General features: G+C 39.2%; 1 protein-coding gene across 1 annotated transcript; it reads left to right on the top strand.

Moving 5' to 3' along the window:
• The first annotated feature begins 19012 nt into the window (after nt 1–19012).
• LOC128535327 (ankyrin repeat and EF-hand domain-containing protein 1-like) lies at nt 19013–25317 on the top strand. Its single transcript, XM_053509200.1, has 10 exons — nt 19013–19027; nt 19892–20267; nt 20415–20614; nt 20787–20936; nt 21033–21156; nt 21937–22681; nt 22841–23067; nt 23928–24103; nt 24341–24439; nt 25162–25317. The coding sequence occupies exons 2-10, from the start codon at nt 19898–19900 to the stop codon at nt 25315–25317; spliced, it is 2247 nt and encodes a 748-aa protein (XP_053365175.1). The 5' UTR covers nt 19013–19027; nt 19892–19897.
• The last annotated feature ends 548 nt before the right edge of the window (nt 25318–25865 follow it).

Genomic DNA, 25865 nt, shown 5'->3' with positions numbered 1-25865 from the left:
TTGTTAAAGAAATAGTAAAATATGGGACCTTTAAAAGGAATTCAGGATAGTGCTATATTTGGGCTGTTTTATTATTCCAGGAATGAACTCACATTTCAGGTAACAGCCATAAACAGGACAGAAATTACATTTCCAGCTTCAGCGCTTGTTCAGCCTAGACTGTAAAAAGAAACAATGAACATGCACAAACACATGCAATACGTGTGTCAAATAGTACATTTATGCTTCCTATTACAGTTTTTATGGTTTACTCATATGGACATACTGAACCGTGCGTGCGTGTAAAAGCATCTTGATTTAGCATCGTCCCACGGCTGCTAGTATTAGTCACTTGTCGATGCAATGCTTAACACGTAAACCAACTGACGTAATCATTACTCACTTCTGCTTTATAATTGATTACCATTAAAATGGCATTACATACTTCATAAAAATCTCTGGAAGCTCTGCCAACAACTGCCTCGCATTAATCGCTTTTAGGAAAGTAAAATAAATAAATAAATAAAATGAACGCTCTCTTACAGAAATCTGAAGTCTCATACATAAAAGTAGCAGGCAGTTGCAGTAAAGGAAAGCACAAGTGCATTGTTGACAGCTCACTCCTCAGCCATAAACACTGAAGCTGTAGACTGTCTGGACTGGTGATGAATGCAGTCACATCCACTTCACTAATGGAAAAAAGAATGACTATTCTAGAGTACACACACACACACACACATAGTCACACGCAAACCGGGAGCTATCAAATTCATTTCTGAAGCAGAACAGTTTAATTCAGAATCCTGTCTTCAGTCCTGACCTGGTGCCAATGCATTTCTAATCAAGACGAATGACCTTTTCGTAGCTCTTAGCCCATGTGCAGATGAATTGTACAGTACTGTATGGTCTTCTCTTTTAGTGATTGTTTCCCAGAAGACAAAAAAACAAAAAAAAACTTCTTTGGAATGTCCAAACTTTTTGGACATACTTCTATGCAAACTTTTTTTTATTTTTTTTTATTCCGGATGTTCATACTGCTGTTGTTATTATTTGTGTCATTCTTTTTCCCCAAGATCTCATCCCTCCCTAAGAGTCTTCAACAGCGGCTTTCAAATCACATCTCTTACTCGCGCAGACTGCTTGTTTCGGTGTAATCCAGTCAAACCCGCATTGCTACAGTCTGAGGTTGATTTTCATTCTCCTCCACCCACCGTAAAAAAGTGTAGAGCAAAACTCTTCAGAGCTACTCGTCAAGACTGGAAAGTGAACAAGCGGACACGGTGGCCTTGTAGCATCCGAATAAGCCGATGGCGCACGCGGCGTGCAAAGCCTGTCACGAGCACTTACTTTAATTTCTCGTTCCAGCAGGTGGCGGATGACGATTTTAGCCTTTTAGCCCTTGAATCAAGTGCACTTCTGCATTCTGGCCTAGTCCATCATTTTAAGCCATAGCCGAGACAAATTGCCCCTGTCAATAGAGCAATATTGGCGTAGCACTTGAAAGCCCTGTCCTTATTTATAAAATCTCTCATCTTTTCCTTTTTTTCCCATTATTTTTTTACTCGTTGCTTTCCTTCCCAGACTATTGAGTAAAAGCAGGAGCAAGAACGCTTGCTTATCGGAAATGTCCCAGGTTGATATGGGTCATGAGGTGACAGATTATTGTGCCATGACTGACAGCTATAAATGATCATGGAAAGCTCTATAATAAAACAAATAGCCTGTCTTTTCCTCCTTGTTACATGTAGCAAATGATTCATGTTTTCTTTTATGCTCGGTGTTTGATTGGATGCACAATTTATACTTCTATATTTTTTCTCAAGTTCCTTGCTCTAGTGCCTGTTTTTCCGGCTCTGACACAACGAAAAAACTTCCTCCAGTCATTTCACAGCAACCTAAATCTTCCAGCACATCAGTAGTGATGGCACTGAAAACCCTTTGGCTGGGTGATAAGTTTACATTACTGCAGTTTCTTTGGTCCCTCCTAGCAAAATTTTACATTATCATACACAGTAGCTCTCAAGTGCATATACAAATCCAACATTGCTGACTAGAACCATAACAAACAGCTATATTCTTCACGCTGCGTTGCTGTAGAATTTGTATGTTTTCTGCCTTCTTTTTAGTTATAATGGAAACTTTATTAATGATAACAGTGTAAATGGGTATTTTCTTATTATTATTATTTACCTTTTGTAAAAAAAAAAAGAACAATTATAAGATTTTTTTGTTTTTTTACTATATGAACGTGAATTTTTCTTCAGCGTTCGAAACGAACCGAGCTGAAGTGAATGGCTGCTAAGTTGTGCGTACTGTATATCTGAGAGCCGTTCAAAACTTGTTTACGTCAGTGGAAAACCAAATGAAGTGAGTTTACATATTCTTGGCGAGATTTTTTGTATTATGCAAAACATTAGACATACTGTAGCAGCATCGATCCTAAGAATGTTAGCGAGGGCGGTAGCAAGAAGAAAAGGGAGCTGCTTTCAGTTTTGTTTTCTAATGCAGCCGGTGTCAAGAGGAATCATAAATTAAGTGAGGTTTAATGTCAATTTATTCAATATTTTACTTTATTTACATTTCTTTTCTAAATGTTTTGATTGTTTTATATGCGAAAATATAATTACAGTAATATAAATTGGTAATATTGGTAATATCTTTGGGGGACTGGAATGGCTTATTTATATTTACAATATTTCCTATGGGAAAATGTGTTTTACAATGGAAAATTTTGTCCCAAGAACCCACTTAGTAAATTTCCTCAATGTACTGTATGACAGACAGATAGATAGATAGAAAGATAGATGGATGGATGGATGGATGGATAGATAGATAGATAGATAGATAGATAGATAGATAGATAGATAGATAGATAGATAGATAGATAGATAGATAGATAGATAGATAGATACTGAAGGAAATGCCATAAAAACAGAAACCCAGCTATCATATTTATTAATGTCTTGAACTTAGTCTGATTAAGCTATCTCTACCACTTGGTTGAGTTATGCATTGTTAATTCCACTAGATGTCATTGTGTCTTCAAATAATGTAGTAGTTTTAATTAAATTTTTAATTGATCTATTGCGTATCATGAGAAATAAAGTGGATCTCATACTCGAAAACATTTGTGCATTTTGTATGATTTTTTTTTTAATATTGATACTTTTACCATGTAGCTACATCTCAACCATTTGGAAAAGGCCCATACCGAGGTCTGTAATCTAAACATTAATAAATTGTTATAATTGGCAGAAAAAAAGGAAATTTCCCCCGCTGCTTTTCTTAGTGAGGATGTGAAGGGAAACGTGTGATATGATATATGGTAAGTGTAACTGAGTAATAAAATAAATAAATAATTTCTTAATTTTGTTGTTCCAAATGACTGTTTAGCATATATTTGTACGTTTTTTTCCTTCTGTACAAACATTTACACCTTAACAAGGAAGCAAGAGTGGAATTTATGACAATTTCGAGGAGATATCAAGGAGCTTGTCTTCGGATACACCTGTGTCTGTGATTTCATTCGTCTTAAATCATTTAAAAAGGGCAAACTGGTGTCATTAGCAATCCGTGTCAAACCCCGAGATTATTTCTCAGGAGGACGTCGTGTCAGTTCTAAAGTCTGGCGAATTGTCTGTAAATCTCATGACTTTCACAAATCAAAGTGAATAATAGATGATGGACCGAATTGGTAGCAGTAGCACTGCATTTCTCTAGTTGAGCCATTAGCTGATTCCATGTGTTTGTGTGTGTGTGTTTGTGTGTGTGTGTACACTGAGTGGCCAGTAAATTAGTTCCTACCATATACCAAAGGTGCACTTTGTGGGCGTATAATTATCGACTGTAGGGCATGTGTTCTTCTGTGAAATGTGTCAGCCCCTGTACACAATAAAACTGCTGAAGGCTTTGTTTGGGTAAAGGACTCTTGTCAGAGCTGTTGTGATACTGACATGGTGTGTGTTGTTGGTTCGACACTAACACAAATCAAACACACGAACTGTGCCCCGTCAGTTACCTCGTGTAGGTGTACGGACTAAATAATCAAAACTGTCTGGCCTTCATTGTCGCTGTCAGGTTCTAAGCCGCTATTGACTGGATGTTCTCGGCTTTCTTCTTTATCTGCAGTGTTTTTGTACTTTTATGCTAAATAAAGCAATATGCACTGTGCAATAATGAATTCTTAACTGAAATTGCACTTTGCTTGGTTTGCACATTGCTATCCAATCCCACTCAGCTAGTTTAAAATGACGAACCCCAGGTGAACGATTTTTGGATGTAACTGGGACCAGTGCGTAGCAGAAAACCCCTTCGAGATGCTTTCTGTTCAAAACCTCAACCTCGAGTTGTAAGGATGAGCCTGTTGACGGACACAAACTTTCGAGCTTACAGACTCAACATCCAGGCAACAGCTTCTCCACATAAGTCTGTTTTGAAAATGGTTCCTCCCTAAATAGTATAACATGATTTATTAGTTTGCACATTTATCACACCAGTTTATGCATTTTCATCGTTAACACCGAAGCCTAAAGAAGCACTGAAGCTGGAAATGTAATTTGCACTCTGTGGGTATGAGTATTAATTGCAGTGCAGTTTGATGCATTCATTGCTGCTTTTTATCAGCATTTAATAATGTGCAAATAATACAAACAGCAATGGCCTGAATCCGTTTTTGCTTTAACTGTTGAAAACCCTGTTTTGAAAGTTTTATTAACCCTTCACTGTTCTGCTCAACCTTTCGGTAGAACACATTTTGAATCTCTGTGTCATATTGAAATTAACCTGATTGAGCCATTTCTACCACTTTGTTAAAATATGCTTTGTTTAAATAAATAAAAAAAAGTTTAAATGTCTCTGTCTTAACAGGTGGCTTAGTGGTTAGCACTGTCACCTTGCACCTTCAGATTCCAGGTTCGATTCCCAGCTCGAGTCTGTGTGCAGGGGGTTTGCATGTCCTTATCCTTCAGCATCTCCTAAAGGGGAGATCTCTTAAATGCTCAGTATAATCAAATCATTAAAAAACTTTTGGCTAAGTTAAAGTAAGACCATTTTCACAAGGCAATACAACGAACACTCAAGGGACTGGGACTAAACAGCTGTGTAGCCTTAAGAAAACCACTTTATCAGTGAGACTAATTGGAGAAGAGTTTTCAATTGTAAGACTAAATGGCTTAAGGAGCATGAAGAATATACTGTGGAGCATTGGACAAAGGTCATATGGTCTGATGACTCCAGATTTAGCCTGTTCCAGAGTGATCAGGGTAAGAAGAGAGGTAGATGAAGTGATGCACCCATCATGCTTAGTGCCTACTGTACAATCCTGTAGGGGAAGTCTTATGACCTGGGGTGGTTTCTGTTGGTCAGGCCTAGGTTCAGCAATATTATCTGCTGAAAAAACAAGGTCAGCTGATGACCTGAATTTATTAAATGACCAGATTTTTCCCCCTAAAGGCATGGGCATAATCCAAGATGATGGTGATGATGCCAGGTTCAAAATGTGAAATTGTGGTTCACCACAGAGTCCAGGACTTGGATGTTGGAGAGAAATTATTGTGACTCTGGACAGAAATGAATGTTGTGACATTACCCAAGCTTATTAAAACAATTAGCCAGACAGTGTAGATTGATCATTTTACCATGAAGATCCATCTCAACCGTTTGGAAGAGGCCTATACTGGGGACTGTTTAAAAAAAAATATTGTTTGTTGTTAGTATTAAAACAAAGAAATGAAGAAGTTCCACATATTATTTTTGCTTTTTTTGCATTTTTTTTGAGAGGATGTAAAGGGGTGGGTAATGTTATCCAGATGGTACAAAATCAATTTATAACTATTTATTATTTATACAGTATATACAGTTGCTAGTGTCTGCCCTCATGCTTATTCCTGATACCAAAACATCTCAGACTTTTTGGGAGACTGTGCTTTTCTGTCACTACTGGAATGAATCAGTGTCGCTCTTCTCGCTTTGGAGCCACAGGCAATAAATGCTCCTATCACCTTGATTTCAACCTTCCACGTTACACAAAGTCCTTCGTATCTCTCAAACTTCTTATATTCCTAGCTATCATGGCACGAAATGGATATGGCTGTCACACCTGCTGTTTTCTGCTCATTATCTATTATTTAAGAAATAAATCATTTGGGAGTAAGCCTTTATAAGAAAATAATGAATGATGGAATGATGTGATATTGATTCTTTTTCTGTCAAAGGGTGTCCCGAGTGACATTTATTTTCAACCATTAGGAAATTGCCACAATGGAAAATGTTTCCTTTTTTTTTTTAATTGAAAAAAAAAATTGTGCATATTTGAAATCTATTCACAGCTAGATTTAATCCGTGAAATACATTACCATCTGTTATAATTTATGGCAAAGCCTGCAAGCTCAGATTGTTGTGTTTTGCATGAAAGTAGAGCTGCGTAATGTCGTGTTGGATCATCATTATAACAGGTCTGTGCTTTGTAGTGATGCATTACTCTTGAAAGCTGCAAAATGCAAATTAGCCCTTTAGCCAAATCCTAAACGCGTTATCGAGTGCTAGGATCATGACGCCCGAGCTCTGGTGCTTGAAAGGAGAGTTTTTGTGCGTCCTGCATGAGTCATGGCGTGCACACGATCTGACAACTATAAAAGATTTCCGTATAAAGTCGTGCAGGTCAATCTATACCCCTGAACATCAAAGGCTTCACCAATGAGGGTCTGTTGCTTGACAGTAGTAATATTTATATAGCAATATGTCAAGAGTAAACAGCAAAGCATGCTTCATGTAGAGTTCGAAGCCTTCGGACTTCTTTGATCATTATGGATAGAAATGAGTGCAGCTTATGAACCGTACTGAGTCATCACCTGTCATTTTTAATGGAAGTCTCAATTCACTCACACACTTAACCCAACACTGTCACCGAGCTAATTCAGCGCTCTGCTTTTGATTACACATGCCCATCGACTCTTCATTTTTTGCTTATCTGAATCGTAATCATCTAACGTAGCTTGAGAATTAAAACTGGTAATGACAAGAATTTTTTGTTTTATGTGTCATCTACGAAGATCAATGGATTTTAATGAGAAATAAAAGCCCAGGCTCTTTTTCCCAACACTGAGACTCTTCTGCCACCGAGTGGTCATAGTAAGTCACTGTACAGTAACTGCATTTAGAGATCCAGCTCAGCTTCAAACAGACTGCAAAATTTTTAAAGGTTGATTTTAAATAAGTACCATAATTTATTTTATTTTTATGTTTAAAAAAGAAGCATCTGTTTATGCCATGGTCGCATCAGCTGTTAGCCCATCCCACACTCACTCATTCATCGTCTATGGTATATCACTTTATTTTGTACTGGGACGCATGGGCTTGGAGCCTTTCCCAAGAGATTTAGGGCACAAGGTGGGATACACCCTGAACATTGTACCACAATCCATCCCAGGGCACACACGTACGCTTATTCACACACACAACAGATGACTTGGGAACACCAGTTAGCCAAATTTGCATGTCTTTGGACTATGGAAGGAAACCAACCAAGCACAGGGAGAACATGCAAATTCCATGCACACAAACCTGAGGTGTGATTCGAACCCAGAAACTGCAGGTGCAAGGCAACGATGCTAACCAATAAGCCACTGCGCCGCCATATTGGGCTGCAAAAGTTGGACTACAATATGCTAGACTTATATGCATACCTCTGGGAGTCAGGGTTTTACACTGGGGTGAAGAAGTTGTCTGTGTCCTTATCTTCCCAAAAAAATTGGATACGCTCCAATACCTGTAGCTGAAATACCTGTACTGTAGGTGTAAAGAAACCTGTGTGGTGCTTTGTTCCTTGCTAGGGATTGCGTAAATTTCATTCTCTCGCCTGGTCTTCCAGACCCAGAGCATGCTACTGTGATGATAAATGAAGAAAAGATTGTAATTTGGTCACACTGACTCGGTATATTATTATTAGTATTATTATTAAGCTAGTTGTAAACATATTTTAGTAAAGTTGTGGATTGGTCTAGTGGACGATTGCGGTACTGCATGGGGTGTTTATGCACATGTTTTATTGTTTAACTGTAATGTAGCTATAATTATTATTGTAGAATTATTAGTAGTTGAATCTTGATACATCATTTGATTTACTGAGACTAAAATAACAAAGATGTATTGGCACCCCTTATAAACATAAGTTATAATAATTATGTAAATGGAATAATAAAAACGATAAATATCATGATATGTTTTTTATTATTTAAACAATGCTCACGGTTATGTGTGCTTATTTTTTTATACATATATGTCTGAAATTATAGAGTATGCTAAAATAGATATTTAAAAATAAAACATTTAGCGAAGAAGGATGGTAACTGCTACATGGTGACTAGCTAAATTAGCTTGCTAGTTTCTGTCTGAGTTTAAGTCACCTACTGTATGTTAGCTTTAAAAAGACAAGAATTAACTACTTGATGTAATTTCAGATAAAACTGAATAACTCCATTGGTTTTCTGATGTTGTACGACGTTTTGTCTCTTATATCTCACGTTGTTTTATGTCACATGTTTATAATACAACCCCCCTATCACACTCGCTCATTCCTGGTTATACTTTCTATGGCTCGCGGGAACCCTTTTGTCTCCCTGGGACATGCCAATGTGCTTCCTATCATCTGTCTGTCTCTGGGTCGCCATATGATGTCCTCTCTTTGCTCTCCCGAGAACATGGTAATGAGTTTGTTTTTTTGATGTAAGGGAGTTACGTGACACAAAATGCATCTAAACAAATGAACAGAGATCTTCAGACACCACTCTCATGCATGCTGTCCGTTATCACTCCTGGCTGTTAAAGCTTAAAAAATTGTGTTGCACTAATAATAGTACATCAAGCACTAATTCTTCCTTTAATATTTTTTTTTTAACATAGCAGATATTATTAGTAAATAATAATTATTATTTTAATAAAAACATTCATTAACCTTCAAGTGTGAGAAAAAAACTCAGTCTTAGAGTTATCACTGACATTGGCTTGAAACTACATCTTCCCTAATTTTCTTTTGATTAAGTAAAATTGTGACAATAACCATTGTTAAGGGGCTATATAAATCAAACGTTAAAGTATTACATATCTATATTTCTTACACCAGGGCCGAAGGTTTTAAGTCCCACCTGTTTATGTGTGTGTGGGGAGTTTGCATGTTCTCATGCTTGGTGGGTTTCTTTTGAGTACCTTGGTTTCCTCCTACTGTCCAAAGACATGCAAGCTAATTGGTGTTTCCAAATTTCCCATAGTGCATGAGTGAGTGTGTGATACATCCAGGGTTTATCAATACATACCCCGAACCCCCTGGGATAGGCTCCACCCCTTCTAGAACGAGAGAGTGAGTAAACAGTACAATTAACGGACTTCGGTTTCTTTAGGTTATGTTTGATTACCGCTGTATTTATGGCAATGTTGTGTTATTTTACAGCGAAATAAACCTGAAATTGTTCATCAGTGTGGTGTTTGTTTTTTCCATTGATATGACCTAGATTTGCTGGTTTAATATTGCAGTGAAGTGAGATTCCGATATGGCAGGATATGACTGATCCTGTTTTCCAGACGTCTCCTGCCAGAGTCTTCAAAACGTCTTTGTAACTTCCTTGCTTTCAGCTGTCTCTCAGAAAGAAAAAAAAGCTGCCATCTTTACCCGTAGAATCTTTGACAAGGAAGTCATTACTCTTGCCTAAATCAGCACAGCAATCTGCTGAGCTAGCAGCTATCATGTTTCGCTTGCTAATTTCGACACGTGTTTGACAGGCGTCCGTGGTGCAGGTTCAGTATTTCCACCTGGGAGGGAACTTTCACACTGACTAAACACTGAGATATTTTTGAGTCTTCCTCTCAACTCTACAACCCTTGCGAATGATTTCCTCATTTAACAAGGGTAGATCGATGTACCTTTTCAGGTACGCCACTTTCTCTTTAAAGAAAGAGGAGAGATTAATTAAGAGCTAAATCTCTATCGATTCCGCCGCTTCAAGGTATGGGATAATGCCGCTTTTTGTTGAAAGTGTGTCGTCGACCGTGAAAAAGAATCTAAACACTTTCTTACGGGCATCGCTGTATCTGTATTTTCTTACCAAGATCCGAGATTAAGTCCTTCGCATGATGGTTGGATCCAGGACTGTCAATTTCAGTAGAACAATGCTGGGACAAAAAATGGTCAGTCACATTATTTTCTTCAACCTGAAGCAGAATATCTATATGGCTAAGTACAACCAAAATAATACATTTAAAATACGTCCAGCCAGTAGACTTTACCCGGGATTAAATACGTAAGCCGATGTCCGTCTGGACTGCATAAAAATGTCTGTGACACCAAAACTGCTGTAAGCGATGAACTGACTATAACAGTGTAAAAGCTTCTTCTGAATCGTTCCTTACTTTAGTGTGCAGAGAAGCTGCTGAATGGGAAAACACAAGACTGTGAACCTCAACAGATTTTAGAGAGACATCTTTTTTGTTGAGCTAATTTTAACAGGGTGACATGGCAGCTTAGTGGTTAGAACCTTTGCCTTGTACCTCCAGGGTCTGGGTTCGAGTCCCGTCTCTGGTCTGTTTGCATGCAGGTAGCATGTTTTCCCTGTGCTTGCTGGGTTTCCTCCCACAGTCCACACTGTACTTGTGTCTCAGATGAAAACCTTCACGGTCAGTGTGCTGGGCAGGAAAATTCATAATGACCTAATGGTAACCTAATATGCACCTCGATTTAGAGTGAACCCAGAACGATCCGTTTGCCAAAGTCCTGAAGGATCACAGTTTGCCAACAGTGTAAGTCTCCTTTGATTGGTTAATCCTTTTGACAAATCACACTTTTATGATGCTACTGGATGATGATAGCCTTGTCTGATTGCCTTTAGATTGCCTTGTCTACAGTAGGAATGGAATATCGTGTTTCACCCCACTTTCTTTAAAAGATGTAGCTGAGGATTAACACCGTGACGCTCTGGAGACCAAGCAGGTGTACAAACTATTGCAGTTGTATACATGAAAAATATGGAGCTGGTGGAGAAGTTTGCAATGAGAACCCCAGGTGTGATCAACATGAACAATGATCTGGACATGGCTCGGTTCCTCCTGGCTCTAAAAGCTTATCCTGATATCCAGGAGAAAGTAGGAGGCATAACCCCGAGGATGCTCACTGCAGAACATGACCACATGGTGGAGCTTTTGACCAACAATCGGGCCAGCATGACCCCAAAGAAGGCAAAGGTGTGCTTGCGTTTTCTCTGTTTGTGTTAGAGTTACTGGGTAGATACTTAAGGAACCATCTTGTCCCTTCTTTGCGTCTGTCATTTCATGCAGGAATTGTACAAACCCGATTCCAAAAACGTTGAGACACTGTAGAAATTGTGAATAAAAACAGAATGCAATGATGTGGAAGTTTCAAATTTTAATATTTTATTCAGAATACAACATAGATGACATTAAATGTTTATCATTTTAAGTTGATTTTAAATTTCATGGCATCAACACATCTCCTAAAAGTTGGGACAAGGCCATGTTTACAACTGTGTGGAATCCCCTCTTCTTTTTATAACTGTCTGCAAACCTCTGGGGACTGAGGAGACAAGTTGCTTAAGTTTGGGAATAGGAATGTTGTCCCATTCTTGTCTAATACAGGCTTCTAGTTGTTCAACTGTCTTAGGTTTTCTTAGTCCCATCTTTCTCTTTATAATGCGCCAATTGTTTTCTATGGGTGAAAGATCTGTACTGCAGGCTGCCCATTTCAGTAGCTGTAATCTTCTCCTACGCAGCCATTATGTAGTAATTGATGCAGTATGTGGTCTGGCATTGTCATGTTGGAAAATGCAAGGTCTTCCTTGAAAGAGACGACGTCTGGATGGGAGCATATGTTGTTATAGTACTTGGATATACCTTTCAGCATTGATTGTGCCTTTCCAGATGTGTAAGCTGCCCACGCCACATGCATTTATGTAACCCCATACCATCAGAAATGCAGGCTTCTGAACTGAGCGCTGATAACAACTTGGGTTGTCCTTGTCCTTGACATGGCGTCCCAGTTTCCCAAAAAGACTTTAAAATTCTCATTCGTCCGACCACAGAACGGTTTTCCACTATGCCACAGTCCATTTTAAATGAGCCTTGGCCCAGGGAAAAACGCCTGCACTTCTGGATCATGTTTAGATATAGCTTCTTTTTTGACCTATAGAGTTTTAGCCGGTGAATGGCACAGTGGATTGTGTTCACTGACAATGTTTTCTGAGCCCATGTTGTGATTGCAATGCCGTCTAAGGACCCAAAGATCAAGGGCATCCAGTATGGTCTTCCAGCCTTGACCCTTACGTACAGAGATTGTTCCAGATTCTCTGAATCTTTGGATGATATTATGTTCTGTAGATGATGATAACTTTAAACTCTTTGCAATTTTTCTCTGAGAAACTCCTTTCTGGTATTGATGTCGCAGCATTGGGGGAATTGGAATTGGTGACCCATCTTGACTTCCATCTAGACACTGCCACTCTGAGAGGCTTTTTTTAATACCCAATCATTTTGCCAATTGACACAATAAGTTGCAAATTTGTCCTCCAGCTGATTCTTATATGTACATTTAACTTTTCTGGCCTCTTATCGCTACCTGCCCCTGCATTCTGTTTTTATTCACAATTTGTACAGCGTCCCAACTTTTTTGGGGATCAGGTTTGTATGCATTGAAGGAAACAAAAATGCACACACAATTCCTAGAGAAGGCCTCAAAACTAAACGCAGATGTTACTGTAACAACATATCCTACTGCGATTAATCTGTGTTAAAGTTGGCCTGTGAACGGGTAAAGGAGTGTGAGCACATCTGCATCCAGCTTTTTAAGAAAGGAGAGTGGCAGAGCAAGCTTTCAAATGTAGAACATTACCACCTTACTTCTCTGAAGCCAGGCTGTACGATTGGTCATTTAAGCATGAAGATGTGCTGAGACAAGCCTTCCACGCTGCTGAGGAGGCAGATGCTCCCGTCGAGAATATTTGTGTAGAGAGAGGTTTGTGTCCGTCCTAAAGGAGCATCATGCTCCTGGAGATAAAAGCAATCTGAATATTATCTGCTTGCTTAAACGCTCTCATCGTAAGACATTGAGAACACGCAGGACTGGTAAGACAAAGGGCGATGTAGACATCAGGGATCATGATTACAGAAGGCTGCTCAGTCAGCAGGAAATACTGGATGGCTCACTCTCTCGTCTCACAGAGCTAGGGACAACCGCAGATTGGTTTTATTCAGCCTCCACTCTAACAATATCAACCATTAAACTAATACTGATTAAGTAGCCATGTTTCAAAGGGTACACAATCATCATCAAACTTTTACTGCCGCACGGCGCTGCTGTAGATTCCGTAACCTTAAACAGAGTCATGGTACTCATGAGGGCCATCCAAAGCTGCAAAATCAACTGCTTGGAACAGCTCATTAAAGCTGCTGCAAACGCCGAGGCTACAAGCGAACTAGGTAACTAATTCTTCTTTGTGCTAATCAGTATAAATAACCGTGATATAAAAGGAGCTCTGACGTCCTGCTTGGAGCTCCCGGTGACGTCCCAGAGAGAGCTAATCATGCTCAAATAGGGTTTGCTCTCAAACTGTCTGTAGTGTGTGAATGAATGAATGAATTAATGAATGAGTGTGTGTATGTGCCCTGCGATTGATTGGCACCCCATCCAGGGTGTACACCACCTCGTGTCCCAAGTCTCCTGGGATAGGTTCCAGGGCAGACACGACCCTGAATACAGGATTTACGATGAGTGAATGAGTTTGTCCTTGATAAACAAGCCGAGGGTGACGGTGCTGAAGGGAAAAAATGCCTGAGATGGCAGTAGGTAGAAAAAAAAACAGACTTATAATGGAGCCCATCCTCATGTGATATCAGATAGCAGAGATTGATCTGCAGTCATACTGTGTGTTAGGAGGCTGGAAGTTCAGTATAACAGGGGAGATGTTTAAGTTAATATGAAGTCCACTTTTGTTATTGCAGACGCAGGGACCGCAGTTTGTGGGACCATCTTCTTGGTCAAGTGGAACCATCATCACATGTGTAGGACTGAGAAGATGCGGCATAGACTTGAACCCGTTCACTACAGAACATTGAATTACTTTCCGCCATAAACGTAACCCATTATATACAGTATGTGATTTTAGTTATCAGACTGGTGGCTATATTCAGTGTACTTTATGTGCTTTTAGGTTTTAAAAAGCTCCATGGATGAAATTTGGAATAAGACATAAAAGAAGGACCAGGCATTATTTTAGACTTCACTAAAACAATAGTGTATAATATAAGAATGCAGTGATTCGGAGACATTTGTAAGGTATTTTAAGAAAGTAAAGAAATAATTAATTCCAGTATTAGTCCTTTGCACAGAGACACTGTAATGCTGCCTTGGCTTGTGCAGAGACGATCATTTCACGACTAAGGACAAGCTGAAGATCTCAGAATACCTGTTAAGACAAATGCAGTTATAAATCTAAGGCAGAAGGGCAGCAGTTGTTACAGCACAAAAAAAGCAAGCAAAAAAAAAAAAGTAAGCTCTTAGAACAGAAAAAAAATTGTCGATCGTAACAAAAGCCTTATTGTACAATCTCAAGGATGCACACTTGCACTGCCTTGTAGATGAATGTGCAGTGCTATTTTGGAAAGGTGTTGACAAAATGGTGCTTTTCTCTCTCACAGTTTCTGCAGGAAATCTAGCACACTTGGATTCAGTATGTGCACTCAGTCTGGATGATGGAGTGCAGGACATTCATAGAACACTTTGCACCTAAAAGCATTCGAGGATAATGTACTAGTGACTCTTGCATTCATGAATCTTACCTGGGCTGCTGGAATGATGTGCTGTTTGCTCATTTGGGCTACATCAGGGTTTCTGTTAACCTTTGTGACAGTGTCGCTATACCAATGCTCTATATATAAGTACAATTGGAACTGAAGAGAACTGTCATTTGGTTACTAATTATATATTAACGCTGTATGCTTGTCTAAAATTGCTGCAAATGCATGTTGCATGATGATTTTTTTATGCATTTAAACAAATCACAACTATGTTCATGTTTTTCTGTAAAAAAATATATATATTATAAGTGAGGTGAGTGTTACTCATTTTAGTTTCAAGGCTAGATGAATAAAACGCTGGATGAGATAAGATGTGCTTTATTCACTTCTTGCTTATCTCAGTAATTATTATTATTATTATTATTATTATTTAGCTTGTTTAGGGTGGCATGCTGGCTTAGTGGTTAGCACAGTCGCTTTGCACCGCCAGGGTCCGAGTTCGATTCCCACCTCAGGGCCTTTTTGCATAAAGTTTGCAAGTTCTCCATGTGCTTGCTGGGTTTCCTCCAGGTTCTCCAGTTTTCTCCCACTGTCTAAAGACATGAGCTGCGTTTCATTCCGAAGTGCACTTCACAGGGTGCTTCCGGCTCCGTTTCCAGGTGAAGGGAACTTCCTTCGACAACACTCCACAATTCAGAACACCCTGCAAAGTCACCAGCGCAGACGTCACTTCCTCTGTGCGTTACCATGGTAACATAAGCACCTCGGATACCTGTCGCCGCTGCTGTGGAAGTTTCACACTACAGACATTAAATATGAAATATTTATTTAAACAAAAATTGATACCATTATGAAAAAATACTATTAAAATGTGTACAGTATACCTTGTAAATAAATTATTGTTTACAGATTACTAGCCTAAATAATACTAAGGATTTCTTGATTAAATTAAATGTAAATTATTGTGTCCTTTTAATATGTTTTCATCCTCCATTTTAATGATAATAAATGTATAATTCTTTTGTCGAGCTCCATTTTTTTACGCTCCAGCGAGACACAATGGCATATGGGAAATTTTACATTCCCTTTTCCAGTGAAGTGAAGACAAGACCTGTTGTTCACTCGTTCCCTACACCATTAGCAGTCCTTTGAACTGAACATTTTCGCTCCCTGCGGTTTGAAATCCCACTTAACATGACTGAACACCCTGTGAAGTGTACTTCGCAGGATACTTCAGGCTGATCGGAACGCACCTAAGCAGATGAGCTAATTGGCGTTCACAAATTGCCCGGAGTGTGTGAATGAGTGTGTGCTCTAAGTCTTCTGGGATAGGCTTGAGGCCCTCTGTCACCCTGTATACAGGATAAAACAGTATAGAAGATGGTAAGTGAGATTGTTTAGAGTTCAGTATATATTTGGTAATGTTATGCCTCCCTCTAGTGACCCATTGCAGTACTGCATAGATTTATTTCCTTTTTTTGTAGATCAATGACTGCAAACATACTGTATCATTATAAGTCAAGTAAAAAAGGTGTTTTTCCTTAAAATCATTTTGAAGCTGTGTCACAGTGGGTAAACTGGAAGTTGTTCATGAATGTGATTTGTATAACTGGTATAGTATTGACGTAAAGAAATCTTCTGATATGCCAGGAACCTGTTTTCCAGACGTCTCCTGTCAGCGTCTTCAAAAAGTCTTTGCAACGTCAGTGCTTTCAGCTGTCTCTCAGGGGGGGGACTGGTGCTGTCTTTACCTGTGGATTTTTTTGACAAGGAACTCATTACTCTTTCCTCAGCAATCTGCTGAGCGAGCACCTTCTGTATCTCACTTGCTAATTTCGACACGTGTTTGACAGGCGTCCGTGGTGCAGGTTCAGTATTTCCAGGAGACACCTGAGAGATGTTTTTGAATCCCACTCTGAACTCTACAACCCTTGCGAATGATTTCCTCATTTAACTAGGGGAGATCGATGCACCTTTTTCAGGTACGTCATTTTCCCTTTAAAGAGAGACGAGAGATTCATTAAGAGTGGAATCTCTATTGATTCTGCTGGTTTGCGGTGCAGGATAATGCTGCTTTCTGTAGAAACTGTGTCTTGGTCGTGAAAAAACAATCTCGGTGTTTATTATGTGGTATCTCAGTAGGTGTATTTTCTTACCAAAAGCTGAGCTTAAGTTCTTTTCATGATGGTTTGACCTAAAGCTGTTGAGGTCATTGCCATCTCAGGGAGTTTTTCCTTGCCCCTGTCACCCTCGGCTTGCTGATCAGGGACAATCTGACCATTTTGATTCAAGCACGTTCACATTCCATACAAACTCAAATCATTCTTTTGATTTTGTAAAGCTCCTTTCCGACAATAGCAATTGTTAAAAGCGCTTTACAAATAAAACTGAATTGAATAGATTAATAACGCCGGGACTGAAGGGCTGACGATCGCACCGCCGTCTAACACCTTCGTCTGAATATCTGTACAGCTGCTTTTACAATGACACCCATTACAGCTTCCCAAGGTTTCTCCTGAAGCCCATTATACTGAGGTAAAAGATGGCATGTCTCTAATAAGTTTTGCAAATTATGGTGAAATATGTCTAGAAAGAAACACGTGCTTGACTTTTTTATTTTATTCACACCACATGCCATGCTTTGCAGCGAGTTCCCTTTCAGGTCCACTGAGTACTGTTCAATTAAAAAGAACTATGCAATAAAGAGACTCATTTTAAAGTTTTTTTATATATATATATATATATATATATATATATATATATATATATATATATATATTTTAGAAGTTTTACACCCTAACTCCTGGTCTGTTTAATTCTGGTATGAGTTTCCCTTTGCTCTCACAGCAACCACAGTTCTTCAGATTTTATTTTATTTTCCTCAAATGTTTTATTTTTAAAGAGTAAACTCTTAGTCTTAGACTTATTACATTTTCCATGTCATGGTCTGCAGAAATGTTTGTTAAATTGTGTGTATGTCCTTATCTTTATACATTTCATATAAATTATCTTTATGTATTTCATATTCTTCAGATTCCTGCTCCTCCTGATACTCTTATGGACTTCTCCTTAGCAAAATCCATTAAACAAATACTGAACATTTTCTTTGTCGGAAGGTCAACGCAAACAACCCAAGGTTGAGAAATGGTCTACATAGCCTACAGTACAATGCTACCTATAACTGTTCTCAAATACGGGATGCCGGAGTCTCTGCAGCTACCCACCCGAAGCCATTAGTCAGTGTTCTTTATTGATTAATTTAACTGGCTTATGAAGTGTCGCCTTATATAACTGTTTTCTCACAGCTAATGCCATGCAGCGCTGAGCAGCGACGCTATCTGAATCATCCGTGTGTCAAGTCATCATGTCTCCATGCTGCTCTTGGTTCATAATAAAAAATCTAAAAGAAGTGGTGTCGATTCACTTAATTCTGCACGTTCTCACGTGACAAAAAAGGGAGAGAGTTTCAGTCAGTGAGATGAGGAGTGGGGTAGTGTTGTAGTTATTTCATGTTAAGTGCAACGTTTTGTGAGCATTCATGTATGAGTTAAATGGGCAAATATAAATAATTAGGTTTTTTTTAGGATCAAAAGCTTTGTGGATCGAAACATTTTGTGACAGATTTCTGTGAGTTGTTTTACTGTAGTTTAGTGACTTTACTCAGTCATGGTTTATACTCTGTATACTCTGTGTGCTTGTTTATTGGTAAACAGCATTTTGTTATATATTTTGCTGCTTTCTTTTCTAGCCCACAGATTTGTTCCTGTAAGATTAAATAATGTTTTTTCCTGGAATAATAATGTTTGGAAATCAGAATTTTGTTCGTTTGTTTGTTTGTTTGTGTTTTTGTACTGACTTAATAATGAAGTCTTAATAATAAACACATATAACATAGTTTGTAGGGGGAAAAAACGGGTGCCTAAGACTTTTGCACAGTACTGCACGCGCGTGCGCTGTGTGCGCGCGCGCGCGCGTGTGTGTGTGTGTGTCAGGTCTAAACGTCAATTGGTCTAGGCGCGCGCTCGAGTGCGCGCGCTTATGTTGTATATACACGCGCATATCAAATCGAGAACCGTGTATGACGTCACAAAAGCGTCACGCGTCCATATGATAAAATGTAAACGTAATGTAAATGTTTATGTTCGTCGTAAACAAGAGCTGAACGGAAAAATACGGAACTCCGAAGCTCAAGAGATTTTGGTTTTCTTTTCTACATTGTATTTTATTTTTACATTTAAAAAGTTACATTTTACAAACGGTGAGTTTACAACAATTATTATTATTATTATTATTATTATTATTATTATTATAACTTGTTTGAACATGGTGGATATAAATAAATAAAGTGCCTTAAACACGACTTGTGTCCGACATTAACAGTAAAGTCCACTGGTGATCAATAAGAGCTGATGTGCTGCAGGTTCCTGATTAATTTACTTATAAACTTCCACAAACAAACTTTTCATAACGTAAAGCGTATTATCTTTATTAATACGTTGTAAATCAGGTATAAATTAACAAAACGACTTAAGGAGATTTTTACTATATTAACACAATTAACCCTTATGTTATTTTAATTATTATGTTATTACTTTATATATGAAAATGATAAATGGTTAATTATGTTAATTATATAATATGTTTAAATAATGTAAAAATACACTATGTTTATGCATTAAGCATCAATTATGGTAATATAATTATAATATACAGTATATAATAAATAATAATAAATATAATATAAGTCTTAATGATATAATAAATATATTACATAACCAATATAACCAATCTAGTAAATGGTTAATTAAATCAAATTTATTATGCTAAGGTATTAACATCATCAGTGGATAAATATGCCTTCATGCATTAACTTAATTAATATATGAACATAATTAACCGTTGATTATGTTAGTATATTAATTAATTACATCTTCTTAAGTCGTTTCGTTAATTTATAACATGATTTATGACGTATTGATTTATGTATTGGTAATGCATTTTACGTTATGAAAAGTCTGTTTGGGAAAGTAACATAATTAACATATTAACACTATTAATGGTTAAGCAATATACATTAGCAATAATCTTTGTCATTAGCAATTTTAATCTTCTCTGTTAAAAGACAAGCATGGCCAGTGGAATAATGCTGAGGAGTAACACCATGGCACAAGACCCACTGGAGTCCAAGCAGGTGCACAAACTACTGCAGTTGGTAAGCCAGAAAAATAAAGAGCTGGTGGAGAAGTTTTCAATGAGAACCCCAGGTGTGATCAACATGACAGAGTCGGAAGAGGGGACCAGCGCCCTGCACTTGGTTGCGATGTCCCACGATATGGACATGGCTCGGTTCCTACTGTCTCTCAACGCTCATCCTGATATCCAGGACAAAATGGGACGGACCCCCATGATGCTGGCTGCAGAACTCGGTGATGTCCACATGGTGGAGCTTTTGGCCAATAATCGGGCCAACATGACCCTAGTGGACAAAGAAGGCAAAGGTCTGCTTGTGTGGTTTTTTTTTTAAATTTATTTTACTGTTTGTGTTAGAGTAATATGTGTTACTACTGGGTGAATAGTTACAGAACAGTTGAAGATTGTACATTAATACGTGTTTGTTTTTCCCTTTGTCTTGTCCTTCCCTACAGGAATTTTATTTTACTGTATTCAGCCAACAAAAATGCATGCACAAATCCTGGAGATGGCCTCAAACATGAATGCGGATGTTAACAACGTCTCCAACGCAGGGAAGTCTGTGTTCATGTTGGCCTGTGAACGGGCGAAGGAGTGTGAGCATCTCTGCATCCGGCTTTTAGAGAAAGGAGCCGATCCCTGCGTCGCAGATGCGGTTTGTCCTAAAATTTCTCTCCCTCATTTATAAAGTTTCATCTTCCAGTTGATCAGTTGACCATCCTCATCTTGAGGGCCGTAATTATAGATAATGGACAGAATTCAGAGTGTGCGTTACACTCTGGAGTAATTCGGGAAAATACAACAATGTGTTGTTGGTTGTTGTCCAGGAGACGGGCTGTACCCCTCTGATGGCAGCAGCGAGAGCCGGAGCTGTCGAGTTGGCGAGAGCGATCCTGCAGAGAGGAGGAAACCCGAATTCAGTTGACAGAAGACAAATGCGCGCTGTCCATGTTGCAGCAGCCAAAGGTCTCTTTGAGGCAAGAGAGGTTTTCTAATATAATAGACTTCTAATATAATTATGATCTCAGGTGATGTACAGTACAGTTAAAAGAATTATTATTTACGCTGTCTAGGTGCTGAGGATGTTGTCGTCATACTCGGCCGATTTCAACGTGGAGTCGTCGCTCGGGAATACGCCACTGCATGCAGCTGCAGCTGAAGGCCACGTCGAATGCTGCAGGTTTCTGGCTCAGAGAGGTGCGCTTCACTTTATTCGAACAGTATTTATTAAGATTAATACACCCAGCTGTAAGTCGCACTTAAAGCTCTGAGTGTTTTAGGTATTACTTGTTTTGCTGTTTTTGTTTTTAATAAACATATATAGGGCTCAGTATTGTGCAGTACAGAGTGATTTATCGTTTTTTACAGCACAAAATGGGCAATATGATGAACCGAATTTTAGTTCATTTTAACCAACTATACAAGCATGAATGAGAGAAAAATGTAAAAATGGTTCACCTAGGCAAAGATGTAGCACAAATACACATGATTACTTGTTTTATGTTGTTTTCAGTTGTTTTTATGATCAATAAAAAAATAAATAATAATATTCTCAATTTTAAAGGTTCTACATTTTTGTGACATCATTTACATTTTCCAGACTTGGTTACAATTTTCACGTCATAAAAGTAATGATAACGTTTGTTCTGCCTGACATATCATATTGATAAAGTCAATCATACGGAAATTGATAAGATACAGTGCAACTATGATGGATGCAAAACGAAGAAGATAGAAAAGTAGAAAGGTGTCTGCCACAAATGCATGCGATCTTTGCAATCCAAAATGCAAAAAAGTACAAACACAGGCATGGATCCGTCGATCCCCAATCAGGGAAGACTAGCTATTTTTCAAAAATAAATAAATAATAATTATAATAATAATAATACAAAACTCACCTTTTTTTCCACATAACAAAGCATAAGTGCTAAATGTTTTCATGACCTTCTGTATTAATATATTTTTCCTTATTAACAGGGTGCAATGCGACGACGAAGAACATTTTGAATTTAATCCCGAGCCAACTTGCTAAAAAAAATGGCCACAAAGCTGCTCTGAAGGAACTGAAATTGGCAGAGAAAGCTTCGACATCTGAAGCAGTAAAATCTTGCATTTCTGCAGCCAAGCTGCACGACTGGTCATACCAGCATGAAGATGAGCTGAGGGAAGCCTTCCAAGCTGCCGAGGAGTCAGACGCTCCTATCGAGAACATTCCAACGAAGAAGTTTGTGTCCGTCCTGCAGGCGCACAACGCTCCGATAGATGCTGACGATCTAAACAACATCATCGAGCTGATCGACGTCCATTGCAACGAGCGAATTAACATCGATGACTTCTTCTTGGGAAAGAACTTTCTGCCGAATAAATACCAGCTCTCGTGCTATGCACCTAAAACAGCAGACAAGGCAGATATGGAGAAGGAAGGCAAGAGCCTTTTGCTCGCCTACACGGAGACAATGGACGACACGAGGAAAATCATGGAGCCGTTTACCTGCAGAAGTCGCGAACGGCTGCGGTCTGACCATGCCTCGAACGTCGAAAAGCCACTGGAAATGTACATCAACATCAACCAATGTGTGCAAACAGACGACTTTGAGGCGTTGAGCTTGGCGTTTAGCCAGAACGTCCCTGTCGACTTTAGGGATCGTTGGTATAAAACGCCACTCATGACTGCCTGCAAGAGCGGGAACTACCAAATGGCTCAGTTTCTTATCTCACATGGGTACGGCCCACCACAGGTTTTGATCTTGCTCTGTCTTTATTGTAACCATATCAATGTTGGTACTACTTAATGCAAACTACACATTCATCACCATTTATTTACTGTATGCGGCTACCTTTTGAGTAACACAAAATATGTATCTAATATGTTCGTTCGCAGGGCAAATGTGAATGCGTACGATCAGGTGAAATGGACCGCTCTACATCACACCTGCTTCACCGGACATGCGGAAATTGTAAAACTGTTACTGGAGCACGGTGCCTTTGTCGATGCTGTGACCTCAAACGGAGTCACGCCGCTCATGAGGGCCATCCAGAGCTGCAAAATTGATTGCGTGGAACAGCTCATTAAAGCCGGTGCGAACATCGAGGCCACAAACAAACGCGGTAAACAATTCTTGTTTTGTTCTTCTCTGTAATAATCAGTATGAATAACTGTGATCCCAACGTTTCTAAATATACAGGTACAGGGGGGTATCAAAAGGTTTTAAGATTCGCGCACCACAGATCTGGTCGTTTTCACCGTATGTCCTTCTTTAGATGCCTTATAACCTGGCAGTAGAATTCGCTATGATGATGTTGCCCCGAGGACGGAAGTATTGTCACCGGTAATGATCCTCGACGTGAAGGACGCGTCGTCCATGGCACGAGTTCTTGGCACTGCTGACGGAGTTCCTGGATTGTTCCGTATGACACGCCGACAATGGCAGCAGAATTGTGGACTGTTCTCCGATGATGATCATGCACTGGAGAATGGTTTTGACATTTTTGGGGATTGGGCTCATTGAAGTTCTTCCTGATCTCTCGTCATCTTCCAGTGATGTTCTTCCGCTCTTTAAGCGTGCATGCCACTGAAAACACCTTGAACGATACATTGCAGCATTGTTGTAAACTTGATGACTCATATCAAACATCTCAATGACAGATTTATACAGTGCATGTCCAATAGCAAACATGGTAACATGTTCATGGCCTCAAAATACCAGGGGAACACCAGTTGCTTAGCTCATGATATAAACAGGATGATGACTTATGAGGGTCGGTGCTCCCTGTGACTGTGTGTGCAGCCTTGTGCTGTCATCTGTTTGGTGTGTTACAAAACTAGTCTCAAAATTTTTTATACCCCTAATACTCATAAGACATCCACAATGATACCTCCATTCTACTTATTACATATGAACGATGATACTAATAATCAAAAATAAATACTATAATTTTAAACAACTTATTTAAAAAAATTTGTGCAGGAGATAACTGTGTGGTTCTCGCCACAAAGTATGGAACTGAGGCAATCTGTAATTTGGTCAAAACTTCGTTAGAGCTCAGCCAGGCAAAGAAACCAGAAAAAAAGGGAGCTCCAGCACCTCCACCAGCCAAGGCACCCGGAAAGGGCAAGGATCCAGGAGAAAAAAAGGCAGGCAAGGTCAGAAAAAAACTATAGAGTTGGAATTACTACAGCTACTGTACCATATTTTACAATACCATGATCATTTCATGGCAGATGCCCATACATTTATATCTCATTATACATCTGAGCAGTTGAAAGTTAAGGGCCTTGCTCAAGGGTGGTGGGGTTTGAACCTGGGACTTCCCAATCAGTGGTCCAATGCCTTACCCACTGAGCTACCCCTCAGTTTTTAATAATTTTTTTTTCTTTTAGGAGGCTGTGACGCCAAAGACCGGAGCAGGCCAGAAGAAATGTGTTATAGCGCTGAACCTGCTTACTACAGACCACTGCATTACCTTCCCTTCTGTAAATGTAAGTCATCATCTTTGTCTTTAGGCAGATTTTTTTTCCACACACACTGAAAACACAGAGTATTTCTTCATGATCATGAGTGTAAATAACCAGTAATAATATATATCTTTAAATATTCAGTGCCACTCTCAGGTGATGACAGTTGAATGCAAGTTCAGTTTAAATACACAATTTTTAACGTAACAGCAGACAAAATAAACAGGCTTATACAGAATCAGTAATGTAGAGCAGGTAAGGCTGTGCACAGGAGTGCTTTGGAGTGTTTCTGGGGGAATTCTTGCTCATTCATTCTGTAGAGCTTTTATGAGGTCAGGCACTGATGTTGGATGAGAAGGCCTGACTCGCAATCTCCGTTCCAGTTTCTCCCAAAGGTACTTTATGGGGTTGAGGTCAGGGCTCTGTGCTTGGGCCGGGTGAGTTCTTCCACACCAAACTCATCAATCCATGTTTATATAAACCTTGCTTTGTGCACTGGAGTAGAAAAAGGCCTTCCCTGAGTGTTGCCACAAATTTGGAAGCATAACATTGTCCAAGATGTCTTGGTATGATGAAGCATTAAGATTGGCCTTCACTGGGAATAAGGGGCCTGTCTGATTAAAACTCCTGAATTACAGTAAATACTTAACAGGTTGGACAAATACTTTTGTCCATATACAGTAGTGTACATTTACTTTGTGAAGTATGAACATATCTATAACGTGTGCTTGTGTGTGTGTGTCTAGTTATGGGGGCAGGAGGTTGTTTCATCTCCTCAGCTTAAGAGGAGGCAAGCAGACAGAAAGAAACGCTTTGCTAATGAAGACAAGCTGAAGCTAGAAGACAAACCTGCAGTGAAAGATCCAAAGCAAAAGGGCAAGGCTGGCAGTTCCCAAAAATAATCTCTCTAAGATATATTAGCATGCATCGCGGGCAAAGGTGTGTTGGTTCTTCAGGAAAGTGTCGAGAAGGCGGTGCTGGATTGCCTACCGTTTATACTATTGATAATAACCTTTTGGTTTTTTAGCAGTTTCTGCAAGAAACCTAGTACTGTAGGATTTAGGTGGGTTATCCAATTATGAAGATGGAGTGTCCTGTCTCACCCTGAAAACTCCGGTGCTCTGCAGTGGGCCCTAAGATGGAGCACGGTGTGGAGAACCACCAAGTCAGCCTTACCCTGGACACCTTGGCACTCTGCAGTTGGTACTCGAATGTGGATGGAAAAGGGCCAAAACCGTGGATAAATCTCAGTTTTTAAAAATACCCAGCTACTAGTGGAACAGTTTGTTTTTTTTCTTCAGACAGCATTTGAGTTGAATTTCTAAACCAATCTGTTGTCAATGTGGAATGTAGCTCTTCACCACCTCCACATCCTCACCCAGATTGCAGACGGTGGAGTTCTCCTGAGGTCTCCTTCTTCTTAGCCACATTCAGGATGAGGTGGTTTCTC

This window comes from Clarias gariepinus, chromosome 13, assembly GCF_024256425.1.
Source record: "Clarias gariepinus isolate MV-2021 ecotype Netherlands chromosome 13, CGAR_prim_01v2, whole genome shotgun sequence".
Classification (NCBI taxonomy): Eukaryota; Metazoa; Chordata; class Actinopteri; order Siluriformes; family Clariidae; genus Clarias; species Clarias gariepinus.
Note: the sequence above shows the minus strand (reverse complement) of the source record. Positions and strands in the feature narration are given on the sequence as shown.

Coding starts and splice junctions, on each gene's coding strand:
- LOC128535327 (XM_053509200.1), top strand. CDS start 19,898: ATGGCCAGTGGAATAATGCTGAGGAGTAACACCATGGCACAAGACCCA. Junction 20,268..20,414: donor AGTGGACAAAGAAGGCAAAG/GTCTGCTTGTGT, acceptor CCTTCCCTACAG/GAATTTTATTTTACTGTATT. Junction 20,937..21,032: donor CAGCCAAAGGTCTCTTTGAG/GCAAGAGAGGTT, acceptor TACGCTGTCTAG/GTGCTGAGGATGTTGTCGTC.